Consider the following 13,575-nt stretch of genomic DNA (forward strand, 5'->3'; position numbering starts at 1 on the left):
TTGCCTTCAGACAAAATATTGGTTTCTGGAGGGATAGGAGTGGGGCCGCCTGAGGTCCTGAGAAGGCTGGGCTTCCCATGCCCCTTCCTTACCCAGGGTGCCCTGGCCCAGGTTACCTCCAGCTCCCCAACACGGTGCAACATCTGCTGGTGCTCCTCAGGCTGCACCTGGAAGGCCTGATGAAGTGTGGGAGGTTAGGGACACAAGGCAGGGAGGCCTGATGGGTAGGAAGGGCTGAGCCTTGGCTGTAGGGAGATACCCATCTTCCCATGGTGGGGGCTGGATTTACCTCTTGCAGATAGCGTAGTAGTTCTGAGGTCTCCTTCACATGGTTGGGCTCTGGCTGACCCAGGCGGTGCAGGACAGTGTAGAGGGCTTCCTCATACAGCTGGTCCCTCTGAGACATAGCAGGATCACCTCAGGAACCCCGTCATCACCCAGAAGCCCTCCCTGACACCAGCACCTCAGGCCCAGAAAGGGACAAAGAGGCAGACGTGCAGGGAGGGCCGAGACTCAGAATATTCTCTACTAGGCCATGGTAGCTGCCGCCACCTCTGGGGCCTGAGGGGCCAGCCTCCCTCAGAGAGGATGTAGGGCTGCTTCCCACAGCCCCCACAGTCTCCCAACTCCAACTCTTACCTCTTCTGAGGAGAGATGGTGTGACTGAACCTGGAACAGGAGCAAGGTGGAAAGACAAGGTATTGCCAGAGGCCTAATCAGCCAGGCGGGAGGACCCAGGCCTCAGACAGTAGGACCCTAGCACCTCAGCCTCTAGGGCCCTTAGGCCCACCAAGTCCCCTCACCTGTTCCAACGTAAGGCTCTCCAGAGGGCTCACCCCTGGGTCATTTTGCTCATTCCCTGGCCTGCCATGCCTGAGGTCCATGGGCGTTCAGCTGGCCCAGCAGTGGACTCTCCAGCACCCGCCCCCCCACCTTCCTGGCCCAGAGGAAACAGCAGTGCTTATCAGGCGGCCACCGCTCGCTCCTCACCCCAGCAGCGGAAGAGGCCTAACAGCAGAGTTGGGTGAACAGGGGGAAATGCCAGCCAGGCAGGTCTGGGGTAGCTCAGAGGGGTCCCTAGGCAGCCCACTGTCATTGGAGATATTGCTTCATGGGGCTGAAGCCATCAGAGCTAGAGGAACGAGGCTGGAGGTACCGGCCCACCAAAGGAAGAGTCTAGAAAAGCCCACCGTGACGCGGAGACCAAACACATGGTGGACCTCTCTCTGCCCACCCACAAGGCTATGTCCAGGGTCATAGAGGGCAGGTGGGTGGGGGCAGACAGCCTCCCCCATCGGCGCCCGCCTCAGGACTGTGGTGCACCTAGGCCTGCTCGTCACTCCTACCTCCTGGGTGGTTTGGGGTGGTGGATCCTGTAGGTCTCTGACCCTGCGGCGCCTTATCTTGATGGCCTGGCGCAAGAGTGGAGGGCGCCGCTGGGGGTGGGAGAGGTGTGTCGCCATGGCGGCGGCGGTCTCTGCCCTTCCCTCTGCCACCCCCCTAGCTGCTGAGTGGAAACAGCAAAGCCGCAGGATGATGTAAAGAGCCCCAAGGTACACCCTCCTCCGTTAGGGGAGGGTGGAGGGGTGGAAGGGTCAGGGTGTCACTGCCTTGGAGGGGCCTTCTCCCAGGCTCCCTGCACCTGCCTTCAGCCTCGATCCTTGAAGGATCCTCCCCGGCCTGGAGCAGAAAGTGGACCCAGTGGGCGGAGAAAGCTCCACCCACCCTTCTATGGAGGCCCTGGGGAGAGCCAGAGCTCCTGGCAAGGGTGGTTAAGGCCAGTCTATATAGCAGCCTGCCTCAGCTATGCCTGGGCCAAGGAAGCTGACCTAGGTCTGTGGGTTCTTACCTCAAGGTTTTCTGACTCCCCCACCCCATCTGGGTTAGGGTGGGGCAGGCTCAGGGCTGTGACTCCTGAGAAATGTTTCCTGTGCCCAGCAGTCACCCGCCCAGCCTGCTCCACCCAACAGGTGACATTCCAGGGCCCGGCTACTTGGTGTTAGCCAAGGCGGGACAGTAGGGACACGGAGCCCAGTCTCACCACTGGTGGTCAGGACAGTGCTCCTTCACTAGCCCTCAGAGCCCCTGGAGGTGGGCGGCAGAAGGAAGAGGCTGCCATCTCTCTGTGGGAGCATTTTAGTCAGTAGAGGACACTTTGGTACCAGATCTCCCACAGCCTTGACTGAGTGGGGTGCAGCTTCTTCTTCCCCTGGGTCAGGTGGCATGAAGGTGCACACTGCAGTACCAGCCCAGTCACACTCCCTCACAGGAGTCCTGGCATGCCTGGGCGACAAAGCTGCTTCCAGCCTGAGCTCAAATGATAGGGAGTTGCAGATGGGATACAGGCCTTGTCCTGCCCCAGCTGGCAGTAGGTGGCACTATGCACCGTCCCAGGCAGGTACAGGCGCCTCTGTAGGAAGGCTGGGAACCATTCAAATGTACCCTGAGAAAGATTCAGACAGGAAGCAGGCTCTCTAGCCCCACCTCCCAGCTGCAGCGGCTCCTCCTTCCGGAAGCCCTCACCCTGGTCACCACACCAGAGTCGGAGAGCGTCCAGTTACTCCATTACTACTTCACAGCTGTAGCAAACGTATCAAGGTGCAAACAGGGTTTATTTCACATTAATATATTACTGCATTTTGTGTGTGTGTGTCAAATAAATAGGGAATTCTCTTTAAATAACCATCTCCTCAATTTGCCTTCAGGACCAACAAGAGCAAATCTGAATGCTTCCAGGGGGTGTGAAGTTTCCAGGGGCGGAGGGCAGCTTACAGGTCACATGGTTGGAGGTGCTCCTTTCCAGACCAAAGAGCCTGATTGGACAGACATGCATTCTCTAGTGCTCCTGCGAAGAAGCCCCTTGTAAAGGGGAGAGGAGAGGAGGGAAATAATTCCAGAAACACTAGAGAGGGGCTTCCTCCTGGCCACAGTGGCTTTGCTTCTGATGCCGCCAACTACTGGAAGCTCAGGGTAAAATTCCCAAAGCCAGAGGCAATAGAAGGAAACAGGCTAGTGTGGCAGGCAGGGTGAGTGTGACTGAGGCCAGAGCCTGGCCAAAGGGAATGTGGACTCCGCATCTGCTGGGACAGTGGCCGGCCTTCCAGGGTCAGGCACACACCAGGGGAAGGAATGTGAACATGGCCTGGCAGGGCCCGAGGGGGAGACACGAGGCTGGTCGGATAAGCCCACAAAGTGGCCATCAGGCTGAGGGGCTGAGCTGTGGTGGAGGAGTGGCCAGAGAGCCCTCTGTGGGAGGAACTACCACAGAGAGGGACAAGGGGTCCCTCTGAGAGCCGCAGAGGTGATGAGAGGGAAGCTAGAGCAGCGCCACACCACAGGCTGAGCTAGTGTGGGAAGCTGGGAGGCTCCTCTCAGAGGCCCGAGCCCCACCCTTCCATCAGGGCTAGTTCCTGCTAACTGTTTATAATCAGGCCTGGGGAGGAACAGGGCCCTCCCTGGCCTCCCAGAGTCCCAGATGCAGCTCCATGGGAGGCCCAGGAAGGGGTCATCCTTCAGAGGCAGGGGGTGAGCAGGGTCTACTGGGTCTTCTTGTCTTCGGGTGGGTAGTAGGGTGGCGGAGGAGGCTGGCTCTAAAGGAAGGAACACATCACGTGAGACATCACAGAATGAACTGTGGTCGTTTTCATCACTAGCTCCCAGGCTGACTGAGAGGCTGGGCGGTCTTACCCCACTCACCGTGGGCATGTAGACATTGTGTGGGTTGCCCGGGTTGTAATAGGCGCTGGCAGCTGCTTCTGCAGCCTTGGCCTCAGCTGTAAAGGCAAACACACGGAGGAAAGGCAATGAACAACAAGTCCTCTGCCCTCGCCTGAGTTTGGGGCAGCTGGCGCTGGTGACTCAGACCACCAAAAGCTTCAGCGACTTTCCTAAGCACCTGCCATGTGCTGGCACTGTCCTACCATCCCTTTACATGCCCTTGGCGTAAGTCAATCAGGTGTCCTGGTGACCATCTGTAGATGAGAACACTGAGGCACACAGTGACCTTCCTTTCTGGGTCCACGGTCACTGCTAGCCGAAGGCCAACAAGGCTGGAATTATGCCTCATTTCATCTCACCTTCAGACTGTTCTTCCGTGTTCTGTGACAATGGGGACACAGAACACAGGCCTAGCCCATGCCAGGCAAGGGCTCACTGAACTACCCCTAGCCCTTGGGACTATAGCTCTTCACTACCAGGCTATTCTGTTGGCCCCTTTGGTGGTCTGTAAGCCAGAGAGGCCTCATCATCTGAGGTGCTCAGTAGTCTCCAGCCATCTTGTGGGAGTCTCGGTAAGACCTTTGGGAGGAGAGCTGGTCCTAAAGGTCTGCTAGCAGCCCAGGGGCCTCACCTGCAGGAGTGGAGGGAGCACTGGGGCCACTGACTGGAGGCTCCATGGGCCCAGGATAGGGTGGTGGTGGTGGCTGTACATATCCCATGGCCCCATCCATCATGGGAGGTCCTGGATAGAATTCTGCTTGGGAAGAGAGTAACAGACAGTGAGCAGCCCGCTTGGTTCCCTCAGAAGGCTACTCTTGGGAGTGGCCTGTCTAGGTCCCTGGGGTGCTCTCTAAACTTCTCCAATGTCCGTTATATCTAAAGCAGGTGAAAGGGCACATCTCCCCTCTGCAACCTGAAGGTGCGGTAAGTGGGTGGGTGGGTGGGAAGGCTGAGGCTGGACAGCAAACGACACTCACCAGGTGGGGGCGGTGGATAGGGGTAGCCAGGAGGGCAGGGGTACATTCCATTGGCGACTGGTGGGGGAAAGACATAGGCCCCGCTGGGCATGTAAGGGTACCCGTAGGCTCCATTAGGGGCTTCACCTCTGGAGGCTATAAGTACAAGGGGAGAGAGATGAGTGGTGCCTGCCTCAAGGACTGACGGGTCCCAGGACTGTGCCCACAGAGGTGCCCGACAACCACTCCACTGCCCACCCCACTGGGTCTACCTAGGTCACCACATGGTAAGGGGAGGGTGGGAAAAGAGGCCAGAAGGCGATAGGACTGGAGTCAAGGACCGCAGTGGGGAGGGATAAAAAGGCAAATGGGGGTAGGGGGTGGGTGAGGGGTGGGGTGGGGTGTAGGCCTGGGGGCAGAGGTGAAGAGAGAGGGTAATTTACAACGGCTGCTGGATGGTTACTTAACAGTTGGGTTTTTTGTTTGTTTTTCAGTCCAAACATTTCTATCAGAATGTTGCAAGCCTGTTATGAGCAAAGGAAACCCACAGACTGTAAATACAGGTTTCTTTCCCAATTCCCAGCCCTGTCAACTGGGCCTAGATTGTTACCTCCTGGTGCTTACAATACAAAATAAGAGGACAAACAAGAAACCCACATGTTAGGTGTGTTGCTAGCCACTAGTTTTTAAGAGCTGGGATACCTTGAGATGCCACTTGGAGCATGCGCTGCCCAAACTCAATGGCGCCCCCTGCTGTGAAGGTCAACTTGTAGGAAGCAGAGCCTTCCCAGCCACCTGAGAAGGGGCAAGGAAAGCAAGGACAGTGAGGAGAGAGAAAACAGTTTCAGTTCAGAGAGACGGCTCTTTGTCCTCTCCTGGCCATCATCCAACACTGAGGAGGTTGCCGGGAAGGGGTGAGGCCTCTGCCTGTAGCCCACAAAACACCTGGTACTGCACAATGGCCTGGCTCCTGCTTGTGGGTTTCATCCTCTCAAGAGGGCCTTCCCCCACCCCCAGCCAAGCACACCGCCAGCATCAAGGCTACATGGTTGATTGAAGAGCCAATACCAAGTGGGAGGGAGGAGGCTTCTCTCTACCACCAGTAAAGCCCTCGGCAGCTCTCCTGGTAATTGACATCAAGGTTCAGGGTAGAACTCTCCTGATAAGAGGCCTCAAGACAGAACATGGTCCCTCCAGCCTGGCTGGGTGAAAGGGACGGAGGTTGACACAGAACCCTCTGGAGCCTGGGAGTTGGTCACAACGTAGGGCCCTGCCAGCCTTTCCCTGGATCTCATGGAAGACTCCTCCCGGGAATGGGACACAGCTCCTCCCAAATTAAAAACCTAGGCCTTCCCTGGGAACAATAAGCACCTTTAGTTTTTCATTCTTCTGCTGGGCTCACTCTCTGAACAAAAGGCCAATTTAACCCAGCATTTCTCAGCTCCTGGCAACCAAAACCTACCTGTGCCGCTCAGCCATTAGCCCAGGTATCTAATGTTAATTCATGGCCTGGAATGGGGACACCTCACTAGCCACCTAATCGCGGCCCAGAGCTCTCGTCACCTACCTCCTGCTTCAGCCTTTACTGTCCCCTTAATGAAGTTCGCGCCAAACACCGGCTGCTTGATCTCACAGTCCTTCATGAGATAGAAGGGCATCATGAAGGACTGCATGGCATCCTTCCCCTTTGACAGAAAGATGACCTACAGGGAGAGGCAACCAGGCCGTCAGTGCCTGAACCAACCCAGCTCAGTCACTGCTTCCCACCCGTTTTCTGTGTCCTGGGTCTGTTCCTAGTGCCAGAGCAGGCAGTGTAGCCCAGGTCTAGCAGCTGCACGGCTCCTCTCAAGGGCTATAAAGTAAAAGGCCTGGTGCACATGGAGGCCCCGACTCAGGTGTGCACAGGAGGAAGCTGCAGACTGTAGAGTAAACGAGGACACACCTTATCACTCCAGAGACAGAGGGTGGCCGGTGGTATGTACATGGAGGGGGCCGCTGTGCTAGGTACAGGACAGGGCAGACTACTAGAGATGGAGGCCGAGCCTGAGCTCATACAAAATGCCGCAAAAGGGTCCAGGAGAAGGGATCATTGTGACTTCCTGTAGGGTCACACTTTGCCTAACAGCCACAGAACTCTCCTGTCCCATACCTGGAAAACCCCTCGGTTTCTTTTTTTTTTCTTAATTGCACTTATGTTATAGGTGTGTGGGTGGGTGTGACATGCCACAGTGCACAAATGGAGGTCAGAGGTAAGTTCTCCCCTTCCATCATGTGGTTCAAGCCCTGGGTTTCCAAACCACCAGACACTCAATCTAACGGAAGAGGGGAATGTGAGTCTCCAGAGGAGAGCATGTTTTGAGAGGTGCTGTGTCGTCAAAACTTGCAGATGTGCACTCTTTCCAGCCATCTGGACACCTCACTGGTGGGAAGCCACAGGCAGCACACCTCTCCTAACTATTCGTTTGTATTACTCAGCGCCCACATGACTCATCCTCAGGCAAGGCCAATTCTGCAGCCTGGCATCTTTCAGTCGGCAGGGTTCTGCTGGGCTTTCTGCCCAGCCTGGAGGCTGTGGCCCTGCTCCTGTATCCTGTTGACCACATTCATCACTCTGACTGCACATAGCCTTAAGGGCTCCTCTAGACAAGTCACCCCAGCAGGTGTATCTGACTTCAGAGAGATTTTGGTGGAATCTGCATGGTCCAGGTCAGGAAAGCAGTACAGAGGGCCTGGGGGTTCCAGAATCCAGGACCAGAGAGATGGGCAGAGCAAGGCACTGGCATTCTCCAGAGGCCACTGGTGTCACAAGGCTGAAGTAGAGACACACATGACCATCTGAGAGCAGGCCCGATCTGCTCCACAACTTACCCGGTATGGGGTAAGGTAGACGGTGCCTTTCTTGGTCCCTTTGAAGGCCTCTGGCACATTCTTCATGTCATTGAATGTAAGCTCCACATGATCATAGGACATTAGGATACTGTGGTAAAAAATAACCAAGAGCCCCGATGATGCCATCAGTCATCCTGGACACAGGACACATCATTCACAACACTGTTGTAACAGCGCTATGAGGAAACCATCTGTACAGCCAAGTCCCCGAGTTCCATTTCTACAGCCCCCAAATGGCCAGGGTAAGAGAACTGTCTTCATCTCTCCAGCTGGATTAGATAACCCGGGCTTTCTCCTCAGTCTCTCTTAAGCCCTGCGACAGTATGTGTTCTAGTCTGGAGTTCTTGCAGCAGAGTTTCATACAGCTCAGGCTGCTCTTGAGCTTGCTATGTTCCTCCTGCTTCCACCTCCCAAGTGCTGGGGTCCCAGACTTCTACCACCATGCTGGTTACCTGAGGTGCTAGGGATGGAACCTGGGGTTTTGTGCATACTATGAAAGCGCCCTTCCATCTGAATCAGTCATAGCCCTTTTACTGCTGCTGTTGATTTTAAAAACCTAATATAAGCCGGGTGGTGGTGCACACCTTTGATCCCAGCACTCGGGAGGCAGAGGCAGGCGGATGTCTGTGAGTTCGAGGCCAGCCTGATCTACAAAGTGAGTTTCAGGACAGTCAGAACTACACAGAGAAACCCTGTCTCAAAAATACCAAAAACAAAAACAAAACAGAAACCCCAAAACCAAAACAACTAATATATAAACATTTGTCTTGGGGATGTAGCTCAGTAGTATTTGCCTAGCATGGTCACTGATCTGGGATCTTCCCCAGACACACACACACACACACACACACACACACACACAATAAATGTCAAAGACATGACTCTATTCTTTCATTGGATCCTCGGGAAGCTGGAGACACAGGTCTTCTAAGATACCTGACACAGATGCTGGGAACTAAACTTGGGTCCTCTGGGAGAGCATGTGTTTGTTTGTTTGTTTTTGGTGGTGGTTGTTGGTCGGGGTTTTTTGGGTTTGTGTGTTTGTGTGTGTGTGTGTGTGTGTGTGTGTGTGAGAGAGAGAGAGAGAGAGAGAGAGAGAGAGAGAGAGAGATTTTTAAAGACAGTATTTCTCTGTGTAACAGCCTATTCTGGAACTCGCTTTGTAGGCCAGGCTAGCCTCTGCCTCACAGAGATCCACCTGCCTCTGCCTCCTGAGTGCTGGGATTAAAGGTGTGCACCACCATCGCCTGGTTGAGAATATTAGCTGCTGAATATCTTCCCAGCCCTTAATCCAAGCTTCTTCAGCTGGAGCTGCAGAAAATGTCTGTATATAAAGCCCTTGAGATAGATATGTGTGTGTGTGTACACATGTACTCAATTCTCTGGAAAGAGTTCAATGTTCATCTCTAACAGTGGTTTATGAATTAAAGATTAATGTTCACTAATCTAAATATCAAAGTTTGAGCACTGCACTTAAATTTCAATTCTTACTGACACATCCGTTTCAGAAGAGAGACTAAGTTCTTTCCAGAACCCTATTAGGTAACAATGAGCTATGAGCCAGGTGCTCAGGCCCAGGAGGGCAGATACCTTCTTGAAAAGACTCAAAGTAGGAGAAGGAAAACCACTCTCCAAGGGTGAAACCAAAGAGCTCTGGTTTTGGTGGTGCATGCCTGAATTCCCTTCCCTCAGAGCCTGAGGTAGGATTGCTTCAGGTTCAAGGCCAACTTGGAATGAACCCATAACTCATAAACCAGAGAGAGTGGTAGTGGAGGAGACGGCCATCAGGAGGCGTCAAAGTACTTGGCCCAGCCAAGGCACTGGACAGAGTACACCAGAGAACAATGTAAGGCTTCTCAGATTAAAGGTCCAAGTTCATAGGGTTTCACTCCTCTGTCTCCTCCTCATCCCAAATATCCTTTGTTGGTGCAGAGGTAATAAATAGAGGACACAGACCCAGCACAATGGAAGGGACCAGATCCATGCTGGGCTGGCCAGGACCTGCCAAGAACTATGGAGACAAAGTCAGCATATCCAGTCTGGCCACCGCACCTTCTCTGACTCATCAAACATTCCCAAGTGACAGGTCCCAAGATGGGTGTAGGCTCTGACCTCCACCACATCTCCCTTGGCCTTTAAGAAGAAATTCAAGGCTGCATAGCTCAAGTCAGGAAAGTCAGGAGAGTCTGATTTCCAATGTCTAAGGAACAGAAGAAAGAGGAGCCGTTGACAGGGCCCAAAGTTGGGAGAGAAAGAGTGGATGGTTGCAGGGGAGGGCAGAGAAAAAAAAATCTTGAAGTTGAGAGACCGACTTAGGCCATCAGGAATTCAAGAGAACCAGGCAAGGGAAAAGGCCTTTACAACGGGCCGCTGGTGCCAGGCACTGGGTTGAGCAGTTGACATTTAGTTCCAGCTCTAGGGCTTCAGCCTTTCTCTCGGAATCTGAGAAGTTCTGGAATATACGAGAAGACTGGACAGGAGTAGTGAAGGCTATTGATTTTGGGGGTCAAGATAGCTGCCTGCAATTCCCTTCAGTAACTCACAGCACTAAGCCAAGTTTTTTACCCTCTCTTGGGCCTCACTTGCCCTATCCGGAAAACGTGTACAATCGTTTCTGGGGCACAAGATTATGTATTATCTGAGGTAGACCAGACGCAGTGGCTGCCGCGCAGTAACAACGTAGTAAACGCCCAATAAAGAGCAATTATTTTTAAGACTCCGATATGGGAAGGGGATCAAGAAATCACCCGTTGGCCTCACTCTCTGCTGCCCCACCCCCACCCAGCAGCCCAGCTGGTCCGCATCCCGGTCCTCCCCCCACGACCCACCCACTCCCTCCGGCCCCGCCTCCGGCCGTTGCCACCCCTTCCCCCAGCACTCCATCAATTTCCTGCCCACCACATCCCACCGCCCACCACACACGGTGGGCGACACCCGCCCTTCGAGTCTCCAGGATCCTTCCGCCGTGTTTTCACCTCTCACTGTTGTTGACGATCACTCCGCCACCCTCTGAGTGATTCTTGTTGAGCGCCATAGTCTCCGCCACTGGGGTCCCGAGGCTCGCAACGCTCTGCGCCTGCGCCGGTCTTTGGCCCGCCTCTAGTGGCGTCGTTCGTATTACAGTCAGCCAATCACAGCTCCTGCGCGTAGGCTGGCCAACCACCTGATTTCCAATGTCACGTGGCGAGAGTTTACTCCCGTTCCCCCTCCCCCAAATTGCACCTGCATCACAAACAAGCTGCCGACTACAATTCCCAGCAGGCAATGGTCCCGCAACCGCGACTTCTCCTTGCGTTGAGTGATGAACACATTCTGGAACTTGTAGTCTTGTTTACTGTAAGACAGGCTGGCTACGCTGTTTACAAAACTTTGAACATCTGTACGCTTCTCCCTACCCGCCCTCCTCGTGTTAAGCAAACTCAATCGAAGAAATGTAACTTAAACGTAACGACTTGTCACTTATGAGCCGCCTTCATTTCCCCAACTGACTTGTGGTTCGCCCATACACTTGGGTGTACGAGACACAATTCCTTCTATGATGGACTGGAAGAGTACGAGCAAAATACTCCTTAATCAACTCAAACCCTGACCCCGCGAGTCGGACTGTGTGAAGTTCTGGGGAGAGTGGTCCGCTCCATACCCTCTTCCCCGCCTGCATCAGCTGGCCTCGCGATGGCGCTGCTTTCCTCTCTAGCTAGCCGGTGCAAGAGAGTTTAAGCAAGACCTGGAATAACTGAATGAAACCAGACAGTGTGAGGCCAACGGCCAGAGAGGACTTTCAAAATACCACTGACTCATTTCAGCTTGTGACCCAGCAGTGGGTGTCTCTCCAGTGCGTTGTAGTGAATCTAAACTCCATCTCTGAGATGATTCTTTCCCAAGGCCGGGAAAGATTGCGGGAGGTGCTCAGTATCCTTACCATTAGTAGATCAGAGTTTGATTTGAAGCCGATAGCATAGTGGCCCACATCCCAGCACTTGGGAGGCTGAGACAGGAAGTTGCCACAAAATGGAGGTCAACTTGGGTTGCATAAAGGTTGCATAAGATTGGTTCCCAGCACTGAGGTCAGGTGGCTGACAACAGCCTCTAACTCCAGCTCCTGATGTCTCTGGCCTTCTCGTGCATCACATACCCACATAGATGCACACACATACACATCATTAAAAAGTATAGAAAATAGATATTTTTAAAAATATTTCTTTATTTTCATGCTGTGTATATAACGGCTTGCCTGCATGCATGGATGTGTACCACAATGTTACAGGTGCCTCAAGAGAATAGAAGATATCAGATTCCTTGGAGCTGGAGTTCCAGAAGATTGTAAACGGTTGGCATGGGTGCTAGGAACCATATCCCTGTCTTTTGCAAGGACAGCAAGTGCTCTTAGCTGCTGAGCCATCTTTCTGGTCCCATAAAGTAAATCTTTTTTTTTTTTTTTTAAGTAAAATCCAACCCTATATGGTAATATACAGAATGGTGGAGAAATACACTTTTATTTGCACAAAAATAGGGTACAGATAGAGAGTCTCAAGCAGGAGTTACAGCACCATTTCTTTGAGACAGTTTTGGGAATTTCAGGATGACTCAGTGCAAAGGACTCTTTTGTACACTTTATTTTCTTTACCAGGTACAGTGATAAAAGTAAAAATGGCTACAGATTTTTGTTTGTTTGGTTTTTGAGAGAAAGCCTCTTGTAACCCCGTCGGACGTCTAACTTGTTATGTAGCCAAGGCTGGCTTCAAATTCCTGGTCCTCCTGCCTCTACCTTCCCAAGTGCTAACAGTACAGATTTCTGTCAGCATGCCTGGCCAGATTGATTGATTGATTGATTGATTGATTGATTGATTTACTTACTTACTTAGTATACGAGGTCTCAAGTAGCTCATTTGGCCAGGAACAAGCTATGTAGCTGATGATGATCTTAAACTCCTTGTCTGCTGGCTCCACCACCTCCTGAGATTACAGCTGTGTATCACCACGCTGGGCTTTACAAAGTGCTAGCGATCAGTTGACTCCAGGATTTCATGCACATTATGTAAAGCACTCTACTAAACTGGACTATGTCCCTTTCCCCAGTTTTTTTTTTTTTTTAAGAGCAAAATCCAAGCCGGGTGTAATGAAGCAATCAGGAATCAGAGGTAAGAGGACTGCTGAAAAGCCCTGCTCCTTGTTTACATGTTGAATTCCAAGCCCATCCAGGTCTACATCCAGGGATCCTGTCTCAAAACAAAACAAACAGTCCAAAACAGGCTGGTCATGGTGCTGCACACCTTTAATCCCAGCACTTGGGAGGCAGAGGCAGGCAGATCTCTGTGAGTTCAAGACCAACCTGATCTACAAATCGAGTTCCAAGACAGCCAAGACTGTTACACAGAGAAACCCTGTCTGGGGCCAGGGGGGACGACACCAACAAAAACAAAAACAAATAAAGTAAAACTAAATTAATAGCCAGCTATGGTTGTGCAAGGCCTTTGTCCCAGCACTCTGGAGACAGAAGCAGGCAGATCTCTGTGAGTTCAAAGCCAACATGGCGGGTTGGAGAGATGGCTCAGAGGTTAAGAGCAGTAGCTGTTCTTCCAGAGGTCCTGAGTTCAATTCCCTGCAATCACATGGTGGCTTACCAACGGTCTACAATGAGATCTGGTGCCCTCTTATGACACGCAGGCATACATGCAGACAGAACACTGTATACATAATAAATAAATATTTTTTTTTTTAAAGCCTGCATGGTGAGTTCCAGGACATCCAGAGCCATAGAGAGAGATTATGTCTCAAAAACAAACAAACAAAACAAAAGCAAAAGAATTAGGGACTAGGAAGATGACTAAGCGATCAGAGTGCTGCCGCTTTCCCAGGGGACAGAATTCAGTTCCCAACACAAATCAGGTGACTCACAATGGCCTGTAAGTCCACTTCAGTGAATCTGATGCCCTCTTCTGGCCTCTGCAGGTAGCTGCATTCAAACACGCGCACAAGACAGACAGACAGACACACACACACACATACACGTGCG

At 52.5% G+C, this 13,575-nt stretch overlaps 2 protein-coding genes across 6 annotated transcripts in view; both read right to left on the bottom strand.

Annotated features, from left to right (window-relative positions):
* The window catches only part of Unc13d (unc-13 homolog D), a 15,401-nt gene extending 13,572 nt beyond the window's left edge, over positions 1–1,829 (bottom strand). Inside the window, exons 1-5 of one of the 2 annotated variants that reach the window (XM_036196997.1) lie at positions 1,347–1,829; positions 640–669; positions 290–397; positions 117–176; positions 1–25 (exon numbers count right to left, since the gene is read on the bottom strand). The exon at positions 1–25 is cut by the window's left edge and continues 42 nt beyond it. In XM_036196997.1, the coding sequence (XP_036052890.1) occupies positions 1–25; positions 117–176; positions 290–397; positions 640–669; positions 1,347–1,463 (340 nt within the window). In that variant the 5' untranslated portion in view covers positions 1,464–1,829. Of the gene's footprint in view, positions 26–116; positions 177–289; positions 398–639; positions 670–803; positions 1,231–1,346 lie in introns of those variants that run through there. The other variant, XM_036196998.1, reaches the window with a different exon arrangement.
* A 764-nt stretch (positions 1,830–2,593) lies between these two features.
* Positions 2,594–10,663, bottom strand: Wbp2 (WW domain binding protein 2). Of its 4 annotated transcripts, none has more exons than XM_036196999.1 (8): positions 10,538–10,663; positions 7,542–7,650; positions 6,241–6,376; positions 5,376–5,468; positions 4,695–4,829; positions 4,349–4,474; positions 3,697–3,773; positions 2,594–3,590 (listed from the first exon to the last, which is right to left on the bottom strand). In XM_036196999.1, the coding sequence occupies exons 1-8, from the start codon at positions 10,594–10,596 to the stop codon at positions 3,537–3,539; spliced, it is 789 nt and encodes a 262-aa protein (XP_036052892.1). In that variant the 5' UTR covers positions 10,597–10,663; the 3' UTR covers positions 2,594–3,536. The 4 variants fall into 4 exon arrangements, with proteins under 4 accessions (XP_036052892.1, XP_036052893.1, XP_036052895.1 ...); XM_036197000.1 differs by having other exon boundaries at positions 4,349–4,471; positions 10,538–10,661; XM_036197002.1 differs by lacking the exon at positions 4,695–4,829 and having other exon boundaries at positions 4,349–4,471; positions 10,538–10,662.
* Positions 10,664–13,575: the final 2,912 nt, after the last annotated feature.

This window comes from Onychomys torridus, chromosome 8, assembly GCF_903995425.1.
Source record: "Onychomys torridus chromosome 8, mOncTor1.1, whole genome shotgun sequence".
Lineage (NCBI taxonomy): Eukaryota > Metazoa > Chordata > Mammalia > Rodentia > Cricetidae > Onychomys > Onychomys torridus.